At 32.5% G+C, this 25,648-nt stretch overlaps 3 protein-coding genes across 4 annotated transcripts; 1 reads left to right on the top strand and 2 right to left on the bottom strand.

The window, feature by feature from the left end:
- The first annotated feature begins 2,572 nt into the window (after positions 1-2,572).
- LOC108347654 (mitogen-activated protein kinase kinase kinase YODA) lies at positions 2,573-11,246 on the top strand. The gene is made up of 13 exons (XM_017587039.2): positions 2,573-2,739; positions 2,830-2,960; positions 4,118-4,828; positions 4,933-5,655; positions 6,097-6,184; positions 6,411-6,473; positions 6,732-6,892; positions 7,646-7,721; positions 8,222-8,281; positions 8,372-8,479; positions 8,631-8,867; positions 8,978-9,069; positions 9,370-11,246. Exons 3-13 carry the CDS (start codon positions 4,269-4,271, stop codon positions 10,871-10,873), a joined length of 3,672 nt encoding a protein of 1,223 aa, XP_017442528.1. The 5' UTR covers positions 2,573-2,739; positions 2,830-2,960; positions 4,118-4,268; the 3' UTR covers positions 10,874-11,246.
- Positions 11,247-11,905: 659 nt separating this feature from the next.
- Positions 11,906-14,935, bottom strand: LOC108346843 (short-chain dehydrogenase TIC 32, chloroplastic). Of its 2 annotated transcripts, XM_017585889.2 has the most exons (8): positions 14,774-14,933; positions 14,005-14,236; positions 13,638-13,717; positions 13,326-13,479; positions 13,090-13,168; positions 12,809-12,893; positions 12,425-12,471; positions 11,906-12,315 (listed from the first exon to the last, which is right to left on the bottom strand). In XM_017585889.2, exons 1-8 carry the CDS (start codon positions 14,877-14,879, stop codon positions 12,151-12,153), a joined length of 948 nt encoding a protein of 315 aa, XP_017441378.1. In that variant the 5' UTR covers positions 14,880-14,933; the 3' UTR covers positions 11,906-12,150. The 2 variants fall into 2 exon arrangements, with proteins under 2 accessions (XP_017441378.1, XP_052727573.1); XM_052871613.1 differs by lacking the exon at positions 12,425-12,471 and having other exon boundaries at positions 14,774-14,935.
- A 2,154-nt stretch (positions 14,936-17,089) lies between these two features.
- LOC108347613 (probable aquaporin PIP1-2) lies at positions 17,090-18,574 on the bottom strand. The gene is made up of 4 exons (XM_017586982.2): positions 18,135-18,574; positions 17,701-17,999; positions 17,466-17,606; positions 17,090-17,384 (listed from the first exon to the last, which is right to left on the bottom strand). The coding sequence occupies exons 1-4, from the start codon at positions 18,460-18,462 to the stop codon at positions 17,289-17,291; spliced, it is 864 nt and encodes a 287-aa protein (XP_017442471.1). The 5' UTR covers positions 18,463-18,574; the 3' UTR covers positions 17,090-17,288.
- Between the last annotated feature and the right edge of the window lie 7,074 nt (positions 18,575-25,648).

Raw genomic sequence — 25,648 nt, 5'->3', positions numbered from 1 at the left:
ATGGTTAGATATTAAAAGCATCTTAGTTTTGCTATCAATTTAAATCAATCAATTTAAATACTTTAAAAGCTCCTCAGTCACACTGCCACATATAAATCTTCATTTTCCAATGCACTGGAAATTTAATGTTATCTTTTAAAAAATTGTATTCTCGAAGTCAGTTTAAATTCAAATTAGCTACACTGTTACTATTACTATTATTATTAATAATGTTATAAAAAATAGATGATTTAATATAAATTATTTGTTATAATCATTTTTTTATAGTTTAATTGTAATGTTTACTTAAATAATTTTAATTATAATTTTATTTTAGTAAGAATTTTTATTTTATTTTTGAAAATGGTGTTTATAAAATATTTAAATATTAAGACGTGTTTTGAAATGAAAGATTATGTGTGATTGTTTTTCGCCATGATAAAATTGTTGTTCCTTTTTAAAAACCTTTTAAAGTATTTTGTTGGGTGATATTATAAATTTATAAACTGAAAATTTTTTAGATGTTTGGGTATAAACAGAAAACAAACAAAAGCTTTACAATATTACCTTTAGAAGAAAAAGACAAAATCCAATGAAAAATGAGAAGATAAAATGTTTCATTAAACAATTCTATTACGAGAATAAAATGAAATATATAAAAATAGAATAAAATATTTTTTCTAATAATATAAAAATATTCTGATCTAGTTTTTAGAATACTTTTTTTTTGTTATTTTTTGTGTGTGTTATTTTAATATTTGGAAGTAAAGAAAATGTTAAAAAAATGGAAAATAAGAAAATCTTACCATAGTGAAACAATAAAAATTACAAATTTGTGTTTTTTTTATTGATCCATCCCAGCTAAACAAAACAAAGAAATAAAAATATGTTAACAAATGACTTTTCCTATAAAGAGGCAATGACAATAAATCATGCAAAAGTTAATATTGTGTTTTGGTGTATAAAACTCAAATCATGTGAGATTCTTTTTTTAACTTTTTAATTTGAATTTGCTATAAATTTGAATTAAGATGCACATTATAACACAATAATAGAGTGAATATAATTAGTTAATTATTAGCATATAAACTGTATTAATTACTTGTAGTTACTTTACAGTAAATATAAATTATCAATAAGATAAATTCATTTTATCCCTGTCTACTATGGGAAAAAAATATGATTAACATGTTACTTAACTAAGTGAAAGTTAATTAAATTAAAAATTGAGATGTTGAATCACATTAATATCAAGAATAGTTCACCTAAATGGCTAACAAATTCTATGAACTAAGTCATTTATCATTTTTAAGATTTCTCAATTAGTTAAAAAAAGAATTCTATATATAACAATACAAACAGTATTGCATAAACTAATTATAGGGGTGAAATGAATTAATTAATTTATTTGGTAACATTAATATTACCATTAATGTAATATATATTATAAATACTTTAAATTCTTTTGTTCTATTTTTCATCCTATTATTAACCTATGAAACTTCATTTAAAAGTATTTTTATAGTAAAAAAAGTGCAACTTATCATTTGAAGAGATTGCATAAAAGGTTAACATTAATGCATATAAAAATCAAATTTTAAAATGGTGCTCATAGAAGGAATTAAAAGCAATAAACAGAGGAATACATTGAACACTATTGTCATGTTAATATTTAAATATATTAAATATTCATTAAATATTACTACTTATTAGTATGCTTCAACATTAATTAATATATTGAATATATTATGCTCAATATTAAATAATATAACTATTAAAGATTAAATATATTCAGTGTATTAGTATTCCATAATTATAATATTATTTTAATATTTTAGTACGAAACGTTGTTATTATATTATAAAAAATACTCTGAATATTTGTTGTATAATTTTTAGTGTACGCGTGCTTTTAATATTTAGGAAGAATCCAGTTTTACCTTTCCAAGAAAAAAAATCATTTTAATTTTAAATTTGTTCAAGAAATACTATTTTAATCTCTCAAAAATTTACCATTTAAAAACTAGAAACAGTTTTGGAAAATCTTTTTGGTTATGTTTAAAGATCAAAAAATAATTTTAAAATTTTGAGAAAATAAAAATAATCAACACACTTTTACATTTTCTTTATTTTTTTAATTTCACTTGGATTTAAAACATTGTTTACATGTTTAAAAAAGGAAAAAAAAGTGAGAGTATTCAGAAGGAATTAAAAGAGAAAAGGAAAAAAAAAAAGGAAAAAATCCTCTTAATCAGTAGGTCACAGATAATATTAAATAAATAATTGATTAGGCATAAGTTGCCGTTAACTACTGCCGAATAAAGATTCGGTGTGTTAGGATACAATATAATACCATGATAGCGCCTAATGCCGGATACCCCAACCGTAAGATGGCACCATATGTAATTCATCTTTCCAGTGTATCTATATCAGAGTATTTAACGGTGAGATAGCTACTAGGAGGTGGTTCCCACAAGTTTATGCACAGTATTGAATCATTTAATAAAGTTTTAAAAATTAATAAATCATTAATTATTATTATTATTTAATTAGTTTCTCACACTGCACTTACGTTTGGACAATAACACTAAACTGAAAGTACCTTGTTTTGTGCCTGTTTTTCGCTCTTATTCTTGCAAGTTCCCATGGCTTTTCTCTGACTCTTTAACTTCGCCTTACTGTGTCTGTGATGAACGGACACCTCGAGGTTCTTATTTTCGGCAAATGTCGATGCTCTGGCACTGAAGAAACGTATCACTGAGTAAGTGTAGGGTTACGGAGTTTCGTTCTTTGTTTAATTTATTGTGCTGGTTTGAATAATTTGTGTGTTTTGAAACCTATCATTGTGCAGAATCGTTTGCATGCTTCTTTCTGGAATTTGAACTAGTTGAGCTTCGGTTGCTATTTTCTGTCAAGGAATTGGAGCTCATTCTCGTTTGGTGTTGGTTTGTTGCTGATTAGTTGCTGCTGCTGGCATTGCTGGTGCGTGCGATTTTGAGTCAATTTCTTTGTGAATAGCGTTGTGTGTGTTGTCATTTTACAGTTGGTTGAACTAGTGGATCTGATTGAAGGCCACTACGGCTCTGTCACTGGTTCTTTTCGCTTCATTAGGCTAATTTTATGTTCATGTGCAATGTTGTTGTGTCCGTTCAGAGTTTAATTATGATATCTGGTTTGAATACAAAACTGAAAGAGAGAGAATGGATGAAATGTACTTGATAAACTCTGTCTGTGTGCTGGCTAGTTTGTTCTTAAGAAAGAAAAGATTGATAAATTGATGATTGTATCTAAGAAACTGGTATGTGGCTTTTGTTGACATAAACTTAAGTAAATTTTGATGAAGATACCTAGGTTTTTTTTTATTATTAATCATGAATGTCATTAATTCATGCAATTTTTACCATTTTTATGAATTTACATGTATATTATACATTATATAAACTGTATAAATGATTTTAAAATTGTGGCTGTTCTGCAATCCTGTTAAAGTATTTTAGGGTCTGGTCTCTGAGAACCACTATCCAGAATTTAAAAAACGGGGTCAATTATACCTAGTTGAACCTTGTCTAGTGGTTTCATGTGATCCATGTAGACAACCTCACAGTGGAATAAGACTTTTGTTGCTGCTGCTGCTGCTGCACCTTGCCTAATTATAGAACTCAGTTGCTACACTATCTTCATTACTTCATTGTCAGTGGTTCACTTTTTTTAAGTTCTGAGTATATAATGATACAACTGTCTTCATAGAACAAGTTAGGGCCGTGGCTTCTGGTTTTTTTAGGGACACTTTGGCACTCTATGACAAATTTACAACTCAGTAGAACTTAATTGATGCGATACTTGTGTTGTCTTCAATTTCCTAAAATCATCATATTATCATCTCGCCTTCTAATTTTCAACCTGACAATGTTCCTGGGTTCCTTGAATTTCAGTTTGGAATGTGAAAGCATCTGTAATGTATGTTGTCATGTAATAGGTTTCAGCAAGAGCCACAGACTACAACATAGATCAAAATATTTTCAAAATAGATTATCAATTACCTGTTCTCATTTACTTCTGTAAAGCCTTTTGGTGTGGATGATTTATTTTTTTAAATGTTTATTTTTTGAGAACGAACTAAGATTGGAAGTCTTTTACAGATTGTTATGGTGTGACACTTCAGAGGAACCCCAATTGAGTTAATTGTATTACAAACATTTGTGCTGTAATGCTAAATGTGAATTTACACCCAGAATTTGCAAATAGTTTCTGCCCTGCCCCTCTGCGTGTTTGGCAAGCTTTTCCTAAGACATGCGGTCGTGGTGGGGAAAGTCTTCTTCCAAAGAGGCGAAAAGGAAGGAAAACAAGGAAAGTATTATTCACACCATACAGCGGAAATTAAAGAATGCTTCCGAAGAGAAATGCAATAATAAATCTGCAAGATCAAGGAGATATCGTGATGATGCCATCTCCAAAAAGGGATCTAGATCTCTTGCACCTTCAAGATCACCATCACCCTCTACACATGTATCCCGATGTCAAAGTTTTGCAGAAAGGCCTCTCTCTCAACCACTTCCATTACCAGGGTCACATCTTTCGGATGCCATTGGTGCAAATGCTGGGGTTATTTTAACATCAAAACTTGATAGAGCCATAAACTCAAAGCCATCTCTATATTTTCCCCTTCCAATACCTGGTTTTGTTTCAAACAAGGAAGACGCTACTGATATGGAAGGAGAAATAGCCACTGCATCTGTTTCTAGTGAAAGCTCAGTTGATAGTGGCAACTCATTTGATTCGCCGCATTTTGTTAGCCCTCTGGCTTCTGATTGTGAAAATGGAAACCGAGCAACCATTAATAGTTCTTTCAGGTTATTTTGTTTCCTTCTAGATACATTTATTTTAAGTGCTTTCCGTTTATTTACCTTTTCTTTTTGTTCCTTCTGTTACTAAATTTATTTCTATTTTCCTGAAGTCTGGTGCACAAGAACCAACCACTTATTACTATACAAAGAAACTCAAGAACATTCTCAAAACCAAGTCCTCAGTTGTGCAATAATAAGCCATTGTCTACCTCACCAAGAGGGGTTCCATTATATCTGCAAAATCTGCAAGTGGCTCGCCCAGGTGGTTTGTGTAGTGCTCCAGGTAGTTCAATATCAAGTCCTAGAAATCCAACGGGAGCTTTTGGTCCAGAACAAATGTTGAACTCTGAATTACAGACAAGAAAGCCTTATCCAGATATAGCTTCTGGGCACTCCTATAGTCTGGTTTCAGGCCGTAATTCTAGCCATATTTCAGTTGGTGGGGATCTTTCGGGACAGATGATTTTGCCTCAAAACAGGTGTAGCCCTGAGTGTTCTCCAATAGTTAGTCCCAGAATGACAAGCCCTGGTCCCAGTTCCAGGATACAGAGTGGTACTGTGACCCCTCTGCATCCCAAAGCTGGAGGAACTGCAGCAGAAGCACATACAAGACGCCTTGACGATGTGAAGCAAAAGAATCATCAGTTACCACTTCCTCCAATAACAGTTACTAAGCCGTGTCCATTTTCTCCAACCTATTCTGCATCAACAACTCCTTCAGCCCCTCGTAGTCCTGCCGGATCAGAAACTTCGATAAGCACAGGTTCGCGCTGGAAAAAAGGGCAGTTGCTTGGAAGGGGAACATTTGGACATGTATATCTTGGTTTTAACAGGTCCGTATCAAGTGTATGAATTTTTTATTTTTATTTTTGTGTTCACCTTCTCTTTAAATTATGACACGTGGTACATATGGTCGTTTTTTTCCGTATTTTATTTTTGTAATAAAAATTTGGGAGTAATATGTAAAATTTGGGTAGGGCGTAAGTACCAAGGGAGGAGTAGTACAGCAGTACCAACTTACCCAGGTGCCTGCCAGATGTATTCTGCTGTTGGACCAATAATCACTGTATGCGTCATTCAGGAATTCTTAATCAAGCAGATTGTGTTTGAATATGCATTTCTCCACTTTTTACATCACCCTCATTCGTTAATATGTCAGCACTGGTCCTGTTTGAAAGTTGATATTCGTTGTTGTTCATGCTTTGTGTTTTTTTCTGCCTTAAATTCTTTCAACTCTTTAATTGTGACGTAGTTCAACTTTTGATGTTCTATAGAGAAAGTGGTGAGATGTGTGCGATGAAGGAGGTAACCCTTTTTTCAGATGATGCTAAATCAAGGGAAAGTGCACAGCAACTTGGCCAAGTAAGCGTTCTTTCGTAGATTCGGTGGAATACCCTTCTATGATCCATTTTGCATGTCTTATACTTGCCTTTCCTTTGGAATGGTTAAAATTATGACGTAAGGAAAAAATTATTTCCTTTCCTCAGTTGTGCTTACTTGTTTAAACAGTTGAACAAGGTGTAATTGTGAATTAATGACATTTTATAATCATAGCGATGAATATTCACATACGTGATGGCATTTGCAGGAAATTGCAATGCTTAGTCGGTTGCGGCATCCAAATATTGTTCAGTATTATGGATCTGAGACGGTATTTATTGAATCTTTGACTTTATACAGTAAATGATTTCACTTTCGGAATCTGCTTGCATAAATCAAGACTTCCACGTTTGCACAAATCAGTTGTTGTAATTGCTTGTATGTTTTGAGAAACACGATTAAATTTCTTCTTAACTGCAATTGCAGCTACTACTGTAATTTAGTGCTTCACATGCTGTCAAACTATTGACTATCAATTGTCAAGTTCCGAATGCATTTACTGCTTTATGAAAATTTTATGCCTAAACAGATCGATGACAGACTTTATGTATACTTGGAGTATGTCTCCGGTGGGTCAATCTATAAGCTGGTTAAGGAATATGGCCAGTTAGGTGAAATTGCAATTCGCAATTATACTCGACAAATTTTGTTAGGCCTCGCATATTTACACGCCAAGAACACTGTTCACAGGTGAGTTTTATACATATTGTACTTGAAGTCTTCTCATATAATTTTCAATCATTGTAGTCAATAGCTCACTGTAGCGGAGTAGCTCGGCAGAGTGGACTTGAGCTGCTATGGGATTGAAATAGAATAGCGGTTTTCAATAGCAGTTGTTGCGGCCGCTAGTGTCTTTTCATGTTCTATAGTGGCGCACCCGTGATAAAAACCCATTTTACCTGAGCTTAGATTTTTGGGGTAAAACTGTTATTTCTTTCCTATTTTCTAGTTCATTTTTTGCTTCAGAAAGTAATAGGGTTTGAAATCCTTCTTCCTTGACCATTCCATAAAAAAGTTACCTTTGTTTTAGTATTTGTTCCTTCACACTTTATGGCAATGTCGTTTATGTCTCCCGCTCTTTCTTCTCATTTTTCATTCTACTAATTTGTTATTTTTCTATTAATTTATTGTATGCATAAAACTCCAAAAAAAAATTATAAAGAAATTCATGATAAGTAACAGGTCAGAAGATTGCACATCAATCTAGGAAGCAGTATAGTAATAAATAAATAAAATGACATGAATTTCTTTATTTAGTTTGTATTATTAATTTTAAAAACATCTACCTTACAGCTAGCCCGCCCGCTATAGTGTTTTCAAAGGTGGCTACTATGCGCCAGTCTCCTAGACTAATAACTGCGGTTTCAATTCGTATCTATTGTTTTAATTATGTTATGATCTGTGAAATGATTTCCCCTGGTCTGATCACTAAATTCTGATCAGGGACATTAAGGGAGCAAACATATTGGTGGACCCTAATGGGCGGATAAAATTGGCAGATTTTGGGATGGCAAAGCATGTAAGAGCATTTAAATGTTTTATTGTGAAACATCTATGACTTTGTAAGAGCATTTAAATGTTTTATTGCGCAGAAGCATTTAAATGTTTTATTGCGCAGACTTGAGCTGATCATTTCATCACAATGGGTTTTACTAGCCAGGCCAACCTACTTAATGTGCCATGTTTGGTAGGTTGGGTTTACACATTGGAACCCATCAAGTGCAAGGACCCGCCTCTCATAATCAGTGGCTTTTGATAGGTTGAGTTGACCCATCTAGTGCAAGATCCACACCCTAAACTCATCCCATTCACTATATTGGAAAAATGTGTTTTAATTTTTTTATTTATTTAGGTGACTTGGCCTATCAAAAACCTAACCCATCATAAAATGAGTGCACTAACTTTCCTAACTGTTCCAAAAAATAGGGGCCCACCTATCCTGCCCCATTCATTTGGCGGGAGGGCAACCTGCTTTGCCATCTTTCTAACTTGATATTTCCTATCTTGAATGGTTTGCAGATAAGTGGTCCATCTTGTCCATTTTCTTTCAAAGGAAGTCCTTACTGGATGGCACCTGAGGTCAGGATGATTTCTTGATTCATGTAAACTTTTGTCACTGGTCTTATGGTGTAGTCTATACTTATCTGTGTTACTGCCTTAAATATGTAGGTTATAAAAAATTCAAATGGTTGTAATCTTGCGGTTGATATATGGAGTCTGGGATGCACTGTTTTGGAGATGGCGACAACAAAACCTCCTTGGAGCCAATATGAAGGGGTGAGTTTGTAGACAGACTAAAAGCATCTTGAATCATTTGAAATCTATTTTCGGACACAAATGATTCTTGGTTGGAAACGTTTAGCACATGCTTGTCTAGGAACATTGATTGCTTAACTTGTTTCTGTTGTTTTACACCACATATTTCAAGGTTGCTGCTATGTTTAAGATTGGGAACAGCAAGGAACTTCCGACAATTCCAGATCATCTTTCAGAAGATGGAAAAGATTTTGTAAGGCTTTGTTTGCAAAGGAATCCTCAAAATCGTCCCTCGGCTGCTCAACTTCTAGAGCATTCATTTGTTAAAAATGCTATGCTGGAAAGATCTATTTTATCTGCCGCTCCTTCAGAAGATCCTACTGCTATAATAAATGCAGTGAGATCTCTGGTATGTCATTTCATACAATCATCTTTTGTCAAGCTGCATTACTTTTTTCAGTTTGTGCATGGCTACGTTGCTGTTAGTTCTTACGATTCGTCACTTTTAATTTCTTTTAGGTCGTTGGACCTGCAAAACGTAATTCATGCTTAGACTCAGAAGTAGCCGGGACCAATCCGCCTAGAAACTTGAAAGCGGGTTCTGGATCAAGGTCTCTTTCAAACTCAAATGGCACACCCTTAAGCATGGGAAAGATCACGATAAAAAATACAACAGTCTTCTTTGTGCATATGAATATTTGTAGCTGTACATGTATTCAAAAGCTAGGAACCTGCATAACTTTAGCACTTATTTTAGGCAAGTAGCTTTATAGTTAAGTTGACAAGGAAAGGTGGTGGATAAAGACTCTGATGCCATATTGGTCGAATTTATGCTCTTTTTATTTATTTTATTTTACGTACTTTGATTTGAAAGAGAAGGTACTAACTTTTTTTGTGCCCTTTGTTTCCAGTGATCCTCATACACCAAGAGAGATCTCTTGTCCCATCTCTCCCTCTTTTCCTTATAAATCATTGCATACAAGTGGAAGGATGTCGCCTCCAATATCTAGCCCTCGTACTGCATCAGGCTCATCTTCGCCCCTAACCAGTGGCGGCGGTGCTATTCCATATCATCAGACAAAACAATCAATAATCTCCCATGAAGTTTCGGGGATGATACAAAAGTCCCATCATGGTGTTATTCCAATATCTAGCCCTCGTACTGCATCTGGCTCATCTTCTCCCCTAACCAGTAGCGGCGGTGCTATTCCATATCATCAGACAAAGCAATCAATAATCTCTCATGAAGTTTCGGGTATGATCCAAAAGTCCCATCATGGTGTTATTCCAATATCTAGCCCTCGTACTGCGTCTGGCACATCTTCACCACTAACCAGTGGCGGTGGTGCAATTCCATTTCATCAGTCAAAGCAACAACTATTCTCACATGAAGTTGTGGGTATGAGCCAAAAGTCTCAGAATGGTGCCATTCCAATTTCTAGCCCTCGTACTGCATCTAGCTCTTCTTCACCACTAACCAGCGGTGGAGGCGCTGTTCCATTTCATCAGACAAAGCAACCACTATTCTCACACGAAGTTTTGAGTACGATCCAAAAGTCTCAGAATGGTGCTATTCCAATATCTGGCCCTCGTACTGCATCCGGCACATATTCGCCACTAACCAGCGGTGGAGGCGCTGTTCCATTTCATCAGACAAAGCAACCACTATTCTCACATGAAGTTTCCGGTGTGATTCAAAGGTCTCAGAATGGTTGTGTTCCAATATCTAGCCCTCCAACTCCATCTGGCTCATCTTCGCCACTAACCTGTGGGGGAGGAGCTATTCCGTTTCATCAGACAAAGCAGCCACTGTTCTCACATGAAGTTGTGGGTATGACTCAAAAGTCTCAGAATGGTGCCATTCCAATATCTAGCCCTCGTACTGCGTCTGGCTCATCTTCACCACTGACCAGTGGCGGCGGTGCTATTCCATTTCATCAGACAAAGCCACAACTATTCTCAAATGAACTTGTGGGTATGATCCAAAAGTCTCTGGATGGTGCTATTCCAACGGCTAGCCATCGTACTGCATCTGGCTCATCGCCTCTGACCAGTGGTGGCAGTGCTATTCCATATCTTCAGACAAGGCAATCACAAATATCACATGAAGTTGTTGGCATGAACCAAAATCCTCAGCATGGTTTTTATTCATTTGGAAATACCCCTCGTCAGGGTTCTCAGCATGCGCAGTTTGGGAGAAACTTGCAAACTACACATGCTTGCCGGGATGTAGGTTCATCTAACAATAATCATTCTAGGAGGGCTGTCCAGGGAGACCCAATAGAATTTCGCGATGGGAAATCATATTTGGCTGATTGCGTGTCACAACAGCTGTTGAGGGATTATGTACGGCTACATGCATGCCTGGATCGTAAACCCGATCCCCCAAATCCTGATCGCGCAAATGGCTTATGATCTGCATTCAGTGCTCAGATGATAGGCATTAAAATTTTGAAGGTTAGAGCATTCGGTTAGTGTAATAGCATAATCATGTAGTGCATTTGGGTAAATCGTAAATCTCAATTTTGTTCGGAGTTCAAAATCGAATACCGTCTGAAGTCTGCGTTTCCTTGGAGGCGCAACATTCAGTCTTAGCCTTGCGTTAAAACATTTTTTGACCCTCTTAAGGAAATGTAAATTACTAACTTAAGTGCTGTCATTTCGCGTTTTATCATCATCCTAGGCTTAGCTGAAAATGGTGGTAGACGCCAAAGCGTATATAAACAGATGCCTATTGTAAATATTGGAGAAAAACGTTATATATTTATTTAACAGTTTCCTCCTGTAATTGTTTGTCTCTTCGTTGGTTGGTTTCTTCAACTCATTTGGCGTTATATCTACACTGAATTTTATCAGCATATGCCTGCTTAACTACCGAAAATTGCTCTGCGGGCTTAACTGCCGAAAACGTCGCAGCAACTTAAATTTTACTTGTAATAGCAATTTAAATACACTGAATTTTATCAGCATGGTGTTAGAAGCATAATTTTGGACCAATTTAAATTTAAAATTTATCTTATCATGCTTTTACTTCCTGAACAATTCAATCGGGTGTACATAAATTAATGAGGCTACTTATTCAAAAGTTGCTTGAGAACTTGGTAGCTTTTAATCCAAGAGAGGGGAATGGAAAGTAACTTTTTAGTTTTAACTAAATACAATAAAAAAAATAGTAGAATATTAAGATGTGAAAAGAAAATATTCGTCCCTTTTCTCAAGGTTGAGAGAAATCGTTGTGTGAAAGAAAAGTAGATATTTAAAATGTGATATAATTGTTCAAAATAATTTGAAATGTGTAATTTAAAAAAAAATGAAGACATTTCTAATATAATAACAGTCACAATCCATATTTTCTTGACACCCTTGCCAACCAAGGTAACGTTATGTTCTAGTTTTATCCTCTTTACCAAACACTAAGATTTGCCCAGTCGTAAAAGGCATGGCAAATGTGGTAATACTATGGCGATTGCATTGATACAATTTCCTAAATCCCAAGCACATATACCTCCAAGTAACGATTTTGATATCAATGTAACGGAGTACTTGAACTGGTCAAGTTTGATTACAGTGCTTGATTTTCACCAGTAAGGATCTCAAATAAAACCTTCAGTATTAAGCTTACGCCACTAACAGATTTCTTATTCTCTGAAATTTCACTTCCTCTAGTTCAGTCCAGTCAAACAAACCTTAAGCTACTTTGGATTAGTCAGACTTGAGCTGAATTCCCATAGTTTTTTTGCCAGCTCTGAATCTTTAGCCAGAGAGGTTGGGTCGGCCTTATTGCAATCCATAAAGTATTCACCAGATACTCCCTTCACTTGTGGATGCAACGCCACGTAACACTGAGTTGCAGCTCCCTATAAACATGCCCCAACAATTCAATTATCAAAACACTGGTGTAACATATTAAGATTAACAGCATATCAGCACACACTGTTGTAGATATATTTTGTATGTACTAAATACCTGTTGAACATTTTTAAGGAAGTACTTGCCCACCATATTAGCAAGGGCTGCATAAACCAAGTACTAGATACATGAATGAAAGTTCAAATGGTTATGGAAGGAATTTTGTACAAGAATCACCAGCTATAACATCTGTTTTGCTTCTCTTTATGACCCTTTTAGTATATATATATATATATATATATATATATATATATATATATATATATATATATATATATATATATATATATATATATATGCATAGAACGGTAAGCATATTTATATGGATTATTTAGATCAGTCATATAACTATGTCTAATATTTGTTAAACCGGTATCAGACCTATTTCCAAATTCAAGGATACTAATAAACACATTAATTGAATGGCATATAGATACTAACCATTAACATAACCATGGTATCGCAAAATATTTGTAACAATTGATCCAGGATGAAGGGAGTTGACAGTTATTTCCACTCCTTCTTCCTGAACAAAGGAAACATGCTAGGGTTACATCAAACTAAAACCAACTAGTTCACCGATTAGTCAAAAGACCAAAAGGATTGAAAACTCCATTACTGAAGCAGGCTATTTACAAACATAGAACACTAAATGTTGCAGTAAATAAAGTGGAACCAATGAAATTCCATAAATTAGAGGTGACTTTTAATGAATATAATACCTTCAAGCGCCTTGCAAGCTCCTTTGCATGCAGAATGTTAGCAAGTTTTGATTGTCCATAAGAAAAATAACTGTTGTACCTGATAAAATCAGATAGAGGTGGAAGTTATGCAATTTTGGGAACTCAACATTGGACATGAATAGTATACATTTATTATGATTTGTTTTATAGCAAGAGCTTTGTAGCAAACGGGGAAAAGGTTTGCCATTGATTTATCATTCCAATCAGACTGTTACCCTGATTCATCATTGATCTTATCAAACAAAATTCCTTCACGGTATGCAAATCTGTGTGCCTCTGATGATATAATAACTATCCTTCCTTCCTGTTTGCAATCTCGTACTGTTTTTTTCATTGTTTCTAATAAAAGGTTTGTCAAGAGAAAATGACCTACAAAATAGTATTAAAAATTAATCTTCAAAACATTTTTGAAAATTATACGACAACACCCAACTTTAAGTTATATATGATGATTCACAAAGACATTTAGCAGAAATGAAGTTAGAGAAATCCCACATATTATGTGAAGTAAACATATAATATAATACCTAAATGATTGGTTGCAAACTGCAATTCAATATTGTCTTGGGAAAGCAAGAATGGAGTTGCCATCACCCCTGCATTGTTACTTCAAGGGAAAGAAAGAATATTATTTCTTTCAACTTTTAAATAAGCAAAAGATTATGATTTGTCTCAACTTTAAGTGTGCAATCAACACAAAGATAAGGAAGTAATTTTACAGGTATAGTCTATCAACACTGTCAAACAAGAGAGTATAAAGTTGGCAAAAACATCTTTCCAGAAAGATATGAGCATAATAAAAAGTCATCAATCATTCACATTCAACCACGTGAAGCCAAACAGACAAAACATTACCCAAGTTATCTTAAAACAACTAGAGTTAAGATCTCTTACATTAGAATATTGAGTGAAAGACCAGATGAGTTAAAATCTGCTGCAAATTTCCTTACAGATGCCATAGAGCTTAGATCTAACTCCATAACATCAATTTTAGCCGAGGGAATTTCCTCAAGAACAGTTTCTTTGACATTCTTACCACTTTCCACATTCCTTACTGCCATGACAACATGGACACCACGGGATGCAAGAACCCGGGTGGTCTCCAGGCCAAGACCACTTGATGCTCCTGAAAATGGACTACGTAAGTACTGAATCATGATACTTAAAACCAGAGAAATAACTAAGCCTCCCATCTAAATCAAATAGCAAGTTATATGAATCTCATTTCTTCAACAATTCAGAACAACTAGTCACCATCAGAACCAAAGAAAGTTAAACAATCTTGTGCTGTATGGTATACCAGATAATGTAACATATCATTTTCTTAAGAGATCACAAGTGTTGGGTCTTCGATGAGGCTATTCTCATACAAAGCTTTGATAAAATGCTACCATTGAAACAAGCCATAAGTGATGCATCATTAAACTACAACACAACATAAGAAAATATAACACTGTCAACTTTCAATTCATTTCATCCCACAAAAGGGTTTCAAGTGGACCAAGGCGTTCTCGATCAGACAACGATAAAAATGTTGACTTGCTTCAAGTGGAAAAGCCTTTCATACAAACACACACGCCCGAATTTTCTCAGCACCCAGAAACACAAAACATAATATTTTTATGCAAAGAAAATAAAAAAAATAAAAAAAGGGAAGAAAAACCTGTGACAATGGCGGTGAGAGCGGTTCCATCAATCCCTTGAGTGACTTGTTCGGCTGTGGAAGAGGCTGAGAACCCCGACGCCCCTTTCCAACCGAGAAACCACATTTTTACTTTCGCACACCAAACAAGTCAAAACACAAATCACGTTGTGTTTCGATTTCTGTATAAAACTTAAACATACTCACCCAATAGTTTCACCGATAATATATTAATGGAAAATACTAAAAATAATTACAATTAATTCTTCATATTTTTTCAAATCATAATTAACTTTCTCTCCGTTATGTAAAAAATTGTGATGATATAATATTTTTAAAATAAAGGGATAAATTTGTGTAAATTTTCAACAAGTTGAAGACTTGTAACATCTTCGTTGGAATTAGTTATATAAATTCCCTTATCAATAAAAATAATATTTAATGTAAGTAAGTATTTTGCTGAGATTTTTAATGACAATTTAATGTGATTAATATTATTTTTAATTTTCGGCTACATATATACGTTCTTTCAGTATCAGGATTTACATCTCTTAAAAAAATCAAGCTTTGGTTCAACTAAGTTTTTAAACAAACTAAAGCAATAATTAGTATTGTGGATCATTCTGACTATGTGGCGTTGATATATACTTTTAGTTTATTTATTTATTTTAAAATAAAATATATGACTAAAACGAAGTTGAAATCATTAACTTAACTTTTACCTTAATGATTGGTTTTAATAATTTTAAAAAATTAAAATGTATGATATTTAAATAATTTATAATCATTTTTTATTTTTTAAATATTTGTTTGGATAAAGTAATTAAAATATTTTATATTTTATTCTTTTTGTTAGATAATTACACTATTCTTTCAAGATAAAACTTTATTGTAAAATATGTATTTTAAAATTAAAATTTACAAAAAAATACTAGTTCAACTTTAAATATTCAACTAATATTAAATTCTTAAGTTTTTTCAATATTTATCTATAACCATTAATAATGATATTTTTTAGTAACTATTAAGTAACTGATTTTTTTAATACACATTCATTGTTTATTTTATGCTTGTCAATATAAACTATACTTATATATAAAAAATTTGACATTCTCAGATACCAATAACAGACCTTCGTATGTTTAGGACTCACAATCGCCTTTTTAATAACAACATAGGTAGATAACTAACTTTCCTTTGTTTTTAAGACATTTTGTTTGAACACATTAATTAAAATATTTTACATCTTAATTTATTTTTGTTAGAAAGTAATTGTATTTCTCTTTTAAGATAAAATTTTATTTTAAAATTAAAATTTACAAAAAATATTAGTTCAAAATTAAATATTCAAATAATATGTAATAATTTAAATTTTTCTTCAATATGTGTATATATTAAGAGAGAGAAACTAGTTGGGAAATTTTAATTTTCTTCTTTTTTTAAGTGAATTTTAAATTTTATTGTTTTAATTATTTGAAAAACCTTCATATAATTTTTAAATTTCAATTTTCTTTTATTTTTTTTCATTTAAACAACTCATTTTATTCTAAAAAGTTTCAGATAAACCAACTAAACGAACTGTTTTAGTTGATTTTTATATTATTTTCAAAATAAAAAGTAAAGAATTTTTTAACTTGATTTTTATTTTAAAAAAAAGTCCATCTGTTTTTAATAACCCCAACATTTGCATATACTGTGGTAGTACAAGTTTTGTTATTTAAAATTATCAAATCTAATTCAAGCATTACAATTTATTACTTCTAGAGCAATTATCATTATGAAATATACTTTCACGGTCAGAATTTACTTTCTTTGGAAAGATAGTTAAACTAAAAGTAATTAAAATGCGTGAAATATAAAGTGTATGGAAAAGTATACGAAAGTCATTGAAGAAACATATTGGATGTGCAAATGGGCACAAAAATGTAAGTGAAGCTGGAAAGTTAAAGTGCTTCAAAAGTAAAAAGCTTGAATGGAAACGAAAAATGATTTCTTGAAAGGATAAAAGGTTGAAATGAAAGATGCTCAAAGCAAATAATGAACAACTTTGATTGAAGTTACCAATCCTAACTACCAATAACTTAGACAAATTTATTGTCATAACTTTCAAGCATCATCATGATTAACCGTCTTCAATTTGTACCATTTTTCAATCTTCAAAACCATAGTATTGTCAAACTTAAAATAGTTTGAACTTTCATATATTTTTAAACTTAATTTGAACATAGTATGGTCAAAACAGCATTGTGCGGATCTGCATTTTCAGCAGACATTCTTAAAGTCCTCTAACATTGTCGAGACCCTTAATAATATATATATTCTACTGAGAGAGTATGATAACAAAAGGAGCAATCCATTAAAATAAAAGAATAGATAAAAGAGGTGGCTTCAGAGTGTGAGAAATACCATGTCATAATTTACATCCATAAAGGATTAATTAACACAAAAAGATTCACATGATGAAATTGGAAATTAAGCAGACAGCAGACACATAAACAACAATTAAATGAAGCAAGCACGTGGAAGAATGAAGAGCCTAAGCTCTTGCCTTGAAAGGAATGGCTCGGATAACTATCTGGTGATACAAAGCAGCAAGAGCAGCTCCAATGAAAGGTCCAACCCAGAAAATCCACTGTAAAAAAACCACAGAATCAAAAATTAATATCAGAACAAAATTTAAAATCTTGAAAAATTATGCAAGAAAGGAACGTACTTGGTCATCCCATGCATGGTCCCTGTTGTAGATAATGGCTGCTCCAAGACTCCTAGCAGGGTTAATTCCAGTTCCTGTAATGGGAATGGTGGCCAAGTGGACCAAGAACACAGCAAATCCGATGGGAAGTGGAGCCAAAATCTGCAATTGTATACATCATACCATAAAATTAACCACATTCAAGCCAAATTGGGTTGAAACAATTGAATGCATGCAGTGTAAAGAGCAATCATACAGGAACGTGAGAGTCTCTGGCGTTTCTCTTGGCATCAGTTGCAGAGAAAACGGTGTAGACAAGAACAAAAGTGCCAACAATCTCAGCTCCAAGTCCATCACCCTTGGTGTATCCAGAGTTCACAAAATTAGCTCCACCTTTGAACAACTCATACCTACCATTACCCTCAAAGCCCTTCACCACACCGGCTCCACAGATGGCTCCAAGACACTGCATGATGATGTAGAACACTGCCCTTGTGAGGGACAACTTCCTTGCCAAAAACAGACCAAAGGTCACAGCTGGGTTGATGTGTCCCCCTGCAACCACAACAAGTGCAGATCTGCCTCAGTTCCATATCTCACAACAAAACTTTGGAATTGAGCTAGATCCAAATCTTTGAGAAAACGAGAAAAGTAGCATAGGAAAAGCATAAGGAGAAAAGGGTATGATACCTGAAATTCCAGCAGTGCAGTAGACAAGGGCAAAGATCATGCCACCGAAGGACCAAGCAATGCCTTGAATGCCAACAGAGGAGCACTTGGAAGAGGACCTGTTCACACCCATGACAGTTAAGATGGTTATGTAGAGGAACAAGAAGGTGGCGACAAACTCAGCAATCCCAGCTCTGTAGAAAGACCATGATTTCAGCTCACCGGGCTCAAACAATGGAGCCGGCGGTGGCTCCTTGTAGTCCTTGTCACCCTGTGCCGCCGTACCCAACGGCTGCCTCTCCGAGAACTTGTTTGCTCCAACCTTAACATCTTCCTCTTTATTCTCCATTCTCTCTCTGCAACAACAACCACCACACCCTTTCCTTTCTTTGCTTAATCTCTCTCTCTTCCAAATTCAATAAGCTAGCTAGGGTTCCATTCCATCACTTCCTTTATATAGTGGAAGAAGGAAACTCAAAACTCCACTCTCCAGGTAATAATTACTATCTTATATATATTATATTATTATAAAGTAATTAAAAGCTTCAAGTGTGGCTGTTTTTTTGTTTTTAGCAAAGGCTGTTAATTATGTTTTGGTTTTGATTATAGATAGTACTTCTAGGATTAAAAAACCAATAATACGTGGTTAAGGTCCTAACATGGTGATGTGCATGATTATTTAAAGGGAAAATCATTTTTTATGGAAAGTGTATAAAAGAATGTGAGCAGTACAGACTTGTCTTCTTTATCCTCTGCAGACCCTTAACATATTTGTCTTTTTAATGTTTTAACATGTAAATATGTAAAACTGAAACTTCGTATTACGTTATACTAATTTCATAATTAACATTTAATCACATTATACGCAGTATAACAGTTTGGATGTTATCGAGAACGATTACGTTAATTTATTTATTATTAACAAAATACGTGTATATTTGAAACATAATCATATGATGCATGTCACTAAACAAGGTGGTTGGTTTTGAAGTGTGGTTGAAGTTGAACTTTTCTGTGAGTTGCAATTAACGGTAGGGAAACGAGAGCCACAGGATTGAAAAATAGATCGAAGGGATAAGAAGAAATGGCCGTTTGGTTACCGTTGAGATAGTGACGGGCACATGGAAATATAGATAAGTGTTCTGTGGTCGTTATCAAACTGTGGTTCCCAGTTACTGTTGTTACTGTTACTGTTGCTCAAAAGGTGTTTCTCTCCTATTAAAGTGATTCCTCTGCCCGTGATTCTTCCATTAATCAAAAGCTAGTTTCAGTTCTGTCAATTAAAATCTACCTGTAATCGAATAAAATAAAATGGCATTAGATTAATTTAATAAGACCCAATCATAGTTCAACATACCCCACTTCATTATCACGTCAACAATAAAATAAGAAAATAAACAAAATATTGTAATTGATTTATGAAATAAAATTATGTAATAAAACGTTTAATCTTTTAGTTTCTAAGTTTATAATCATATACTTTTTTCTTTTATTTAAAAATGCTTAATCTGCTTTTGGTTCCTTTTAACCACTCCGCCACCCCTAACCTTAATTTAGATTCGTTTTTATTTATTAATATGAAATGATATGTTTCAAAAAATTAAAAGCTGTTCTTAATATATTTTGTAATCGTAAAAACAATTACTATAATTTGCATATGTAGCTGTAAATGAATCATATATACTAGAATAGCAAACGTTCAACCTGCTTACTGAAATAATTTTTTAAAATATACTATTTAAGTTTAATTTGCAATGGCTTAGTTGATGTCGATCACATCACTTCTAAACGAAAATAGAGCATTCTCATTCTAGAAAAGTTTCTATGTAATGGAAAATTTTCGTTAATCAGTCAAAGGTAATTCAATAGGTTTAAATCCTTTAGTTGTCTCTATTTATGTGGGTTTTTTCTATTTTGATCTCTTTCTTATTAGAATCCTGAATTGAGTCTTTAAAAGTGATAATTTAAATCAATGGAGCCCCTGCTGTTAAATTTATTTAATGAGGTTAAGTTTGTGCACAGGTTAGAACGTTGACGTGGCCACTTTTTGCCACATCACTCATACTATGTAAGAGTCATCTTTTCCAACAGCAGAAACCTAATTACCCTAGCGATCGTCGCGCCGCTGCAAAGCCTTCAGTCTCGCCGTCACCACCTTGCTACGCTGCAACCGTGAAGCCATCGTGAGAACGCCATTATCGCCTTCGCTGCACCGCCACCTTCTTCACGCATCCACCATCTCGCGCCTCAATGTTGAAGGAGTTTAGTGGTCTACGGTAGTAACCCACGGCGCCACATTCATCACTGTGAGGCCACCGGGACCGCCATTGCCAGCTGAGGAGGAACAAAAACGCCAGCCAAGGTGGCGCCGAAGGCGCCAATCGCAATCTCGTCGAGGTGGTACGACACCACCACTCCTCCGACCCTAAGCGACACCATGTCGACGTCGTCGGCCACAGCAACGTCGAACGCGACGAGAATGAACCCAAGATACTGTGCAGGGGAGAAACAATAGTAGGCCCAGAGTTCCCATTCGAATCAGAACAATTTTGCTGTTGGCACAAGGAAGAGATAGCTTGCTGAAGATAAGCTTGAGTTTGCAGCTGAGATTGTGGTGAAGTTGATTCTCTTGATTATTTCCAAAAATCTGCTGATGTTGTGGCTGTTGCTACATCTGAGCCTGCACAAAAGGAACTGTTTGGGAAATTCTGCGGTTGTTGAAATTGAAGGATGGAAGCAGAATGCTATTTGGAAGGATCCAAACCCCTCATCTCCTGAGTAGCAACAGCTGCTTGATACATATCTGTTTGGAAGGATCCAAACCCCTTCAACTCCAAGGTATCATTTTTCGTTTACCTTTGGTTCCAATTTTTCAATCGATTCACGTTAAAGAGGATATCTTTTTTTAAAATTAGCATTAGTTAGAGAAAATTAAAACAAAGAAGGATAATAGGTATGGTAAAAGATTTGGAACCAATGTGAGTGAATTAAAATACATATTAGAAGAAAAAAGTTAACTGTTTTTGTTGATAATGTCTTGAAGAAGAACAATTTTGTGGGTTTTGATTTGAATGTTAAATGGGGTTGTTGGGTTTGTTTGGGATAGAGAATTTATGGGCGGATCAGTTTGATCTGAATGTTAAATGATCCTTCTAGTGCTTCTGACAATGTTTTTGGTGGCTCTTTTGATGTGGTGAACTCCATGGCCTTTGAGAATCCTCTTCAATCTAAAATGGGTGCCAGGAATTGCTCCAATCTCTTCAGGCAAAAGAGCTCCCCTGCTGGATTTTTCTCCATTGAAAAAGGTTTCTGCTGTTGGGGAAGATAATTTTTCTTCATTTACCCACATAAATGTTAAATTATTATATTTTACCAAATTTCAGGTCTCACCATGCCAAGTTTTAACTCTCACCATGCCACGTCTTAAAAAATAGACACATCAACCTTCCACTTGTGCAACTTAACCCCGTTAAGTAATAATCCCGTTAAGTAAATTTAACGGCAATGGCTCAATTGATTATTGATTCAAATTAACACTTTTAAGGACTCAATTGGAGATTCTAATAAGAAGGAGATCAATGGGAAAACCCCACCTAAATAGGACAATTAAAGGGTTTAAACCAATTTAATAAGTATAATTTATTTTTTAAGTGTGATTAGAAATAAAATAAAGTTAACTACGACAATTGTTTCATTTTCATAAGATTAATGATTAGTCTTTTTCTTTTTGTTATAAAGTGATTGTTGTGTTTCAAATTTTAATTATAATTACAAAAATATTATTGTCAAAAACATCTTATTCAAAATAAATGCACATTTCTAAAAAGAACACTACACTTATAACGTGTTTCAAAGAGAAAATCAACAACAGTAAATTTAATTTATTATATAAAAATGTGTTATAACAAAACCATTTTACGAGTAAAATTAAAAAAAAAATATTGAGTATTATATAAAAATGAAAATTTATAGATTCATTGTTTCAATGTTTTGAATTGGAAATTGTGTTTTTTCTTTTGTATGAGTTGGATTAATGTTTTATCAATGTTGTGTCTCTTTAGTGATATTTTCTTGTAATACTTATATACTTTCTTTAAATTGAAATTAATGTAAATATATTATGTATAAGTTATACTTATATCTTCATAATGATATTTTTTTTGAAAATATTATATATATCTTTTCACATTATATATATATATATATATATATATATATATATATATATATATATATATATATATATATATATATATATATATATATATATATATTATATATTGTTTCGTTTGTTTAGCCATTTTTAATTTTTTACTCTAAAGTTAAACATTAACAAAGTTAGAATCATCATCTACGACTTTATTAAACACATTAAAATATTGTATTGTTAATCACTAAAGTTTCTTCTTTGGAATGATAACATTTTAGAATTAGGTGACCTTATTCTGTAATGATATAATATTTCTTGTTTTAGTATTTTTATATCACCATATGAGAACAAAGTTTATAACGAAAATTCAAAACAAACAAAACCTTAAATACAAATATTCAATCTAACGGTTTCGATATCAATTTTATTGAAATAACATTATTAAAATTAATTATTACATGAGAGAATTTATTTATTTTATAGTTTTTAGCTTTATCATATACATTGTCTTTAAAAAAAATTAAAGAACAGAATAAAAACATCTATTAAATATACCAAAATAATAACCTAAAAAGTCCTATTTAGGAAAGTTAGAAGGGTATTAGAAAATGGAGGAATAACTTGGTTGATAATCTAGACACATGTGGATGTAATTTGTTTATTGATATTGAATGGTTTTAGGGATTCTTGTCTTTGATCTTACATTTTGTATTATATGGAAGAAGTTGAAAAATGAAAGTATGTTGTTTGAAATATTAGAGAAATCGGATGTGGTGGACCTAATATTAACTGTGTTGAGTATGATAACATGTATTCAAAAAGCAGAGTGGGCCCTCTCATCAACCTTTTATGTTTCTTGTGCACAACAGCTCATACCTCAAACATACCTCGTTGGACCTGCTTGTCACACATGACCATTAACTCCACATTTTTAAACATTTTTATTTATTTACAATTTCCTTATTATTTCAATTTTTAATTATTTTATCTTCACTTTTAAAAAATTCATATCGAAAACACTCTGTCCGTATGTAAACAATTTCTTTAACAATATAACAAATTTTGACCAATTTAACTATTTTATTCTTTTAGTTTACTTTGTCTAAAAATTAAAATCAATGTGCATACTAGAAAATTTTTGGAAATTTTATTTTGGCTGCGAATCATAAAATTTGAACGCTCTTTGGAACCGCAGCATTCCTTTCGGTCCAAAGGTGAAAATTTGCCTTTAACAATCCAACTTTTAAACTCTAATTTATGACAGGTTTCATTAATCTACAACAATAAATAAAAAGCTAACTATTTTGATTATTAATTATAAATTTTTATATATAATAAACGCTCAACCTAATAATTGGTATTAAATTTAGTATACTAATTGTCTTTTAATTCCATCCAAATTATAAGTATTTTATCAGACGTCATGAAAAGCAGTGGATGTATCATATGAAAACTCAGTGATCCATATGGGTCGATTTTTGTTTCTTGCACTTATTATATGATTGTTAATAACTCTTGTCTTTATATATTTCGACTGTCATTGAGAATTTCATCTTGAATATTAACTATTTTCTTGTGATTATATTCTAAATTTCAAAGTTTAATTTTAGATATTAGTTTGGTATATGATTTTATTATAGTAAATATTGTAAAATGAAATTAATAAAATAATACATTCTATGAACAAAATGAATTAATGAGAGGATGAAAAGACCTTGATAGTTATCCAACACAACAATTTGGGCTGTGGTAGATGTGTGGGTAAGTGGGGACAGGTTTGATAGAAGTATTTGGTAATGACTCCAAAACATTATTTAGAACCAAATTATGTCACTACTACACTCTTCATATTATCCCTTTCTTCTACTTTCCTTTTTCTTTTCCATTTCATCATGATGTTGGAATGTGATCTGCACATGCATGCTCTTTCCCTTTCTTCTTTACTCCACCAAATCCCACAATTACTTATCTTCATCCATTCAATCATTTAAACAAGAAAAACACTTTATATATACTCAATTTCCACCTCATTTTTCTCTTATATGACATTTTTCATTTTTCTCACATTTATCAACTTCTCTCTTACACTTGTAAACTCCTTCAAATATGCTGTGTATTGGATTTTTTTTAATAACTATTCAAATTATTTCACTAAATTTAACTTAAAAACAGTAAGTGAATGGAATAATGCATGGTAATCATGGTTTGGAAATGTCCATTTGTTAACTATAGTATCATGTTCATAGGTCTCACATTCACTATTAATAAAGTCAATTTTCAATATATATATATATATATATATATATATATATATATATATATATATATATATATATATATATATATATATATATATTATTTTTTTTACCTTAAAAGTTAGTTTTGTAAAATTAAGTTAAATTTAAATTTTATTTCTTAAAAATACTTATTAAAAGTAAAAAATGAAAAAGTAGGAGGAATAATATTTGTAAGTTTTAAAATTATTTTTCTTTAATTTCAAAATAATTTGTTTTCAAGAGAACTATAAATTACGAATATCAATGAACTTTCCTTCTAAGACTTATTCCTTTTGTATCTACAGGCACGTATGACATTTTTATTATAAGACTTTACTTTACTAAAGTAAAGTTAAATTAAGTTTAAAGTTAATTTCTTAATAAAAATACTTGTTAAAAGTAAATAAAAAGTAAGAAGAAAATCTTTGTAAGTTAAGTTTCAAAATTATTTTTCTTTAATTTTAAAATAATTTGTTTTCATTGTCTAAATAATAGAATTATCAAAGTTAATAACAAATAAGGTAAGTATAAATTAATTCTCATGAAAGACATAGACAATCATCGCAATAAAAAACATCATTCATACAATGAATACATCAGAATTATACAAAAATCAACAAAACTATGAATTACGAATATTAAACTTTCGTTGTAAATAATGAATTTCCTCTATGTACATGCATGTACAGTGTTTCTAACTATTGTGAGAAACATAGGTTTGTCATTGCTCAACACAAGTATAGCCTATGAAATATGAAGATATGATACAAATAAAAGGAGAAACCAAACTTCAAGATTGATCAATCAATAAGTGAGAAAAAAAAGGTTAATTTCGAATTAGATACCTCAAAAGTAAAAACGTTCATTTCAGATCTATAACATGAAAAGTATTTTCAAATGATGTGATTTGGAATTCACAATGTTATTGTAATATAGAATATAACACCTAAACTTTTAATTTATGAAACGTGAGAAACTTTTGAGAAACTTTTTTAATGGCTTAATGTGTAATCTTTTCATAAACTATGTAAAAGATTGTTTTTTTAAGGTTTAATTAGTAATTTGATTCTTATATTTAGGTCTTTAATTGGTTATAGTTTTTATATTTA

Source organism: Vigna angularis, chromosome 1 (genome assembly GCF_016808095.1).
Source record: "Vigna angularis cultivar LongXiaoDou No.4 chromosome 1, ASM1680809v1, whole genome shotgun sequence".
NCBI lineage: Eukaryota > Viridiplantae > Streptophyta > Magnoliopsida > Fabales > Fabaceae > Vigna > Vigna angularis.
This window is presented reverse-complemented; position numbering and strand designations above follow the sequence as displayed.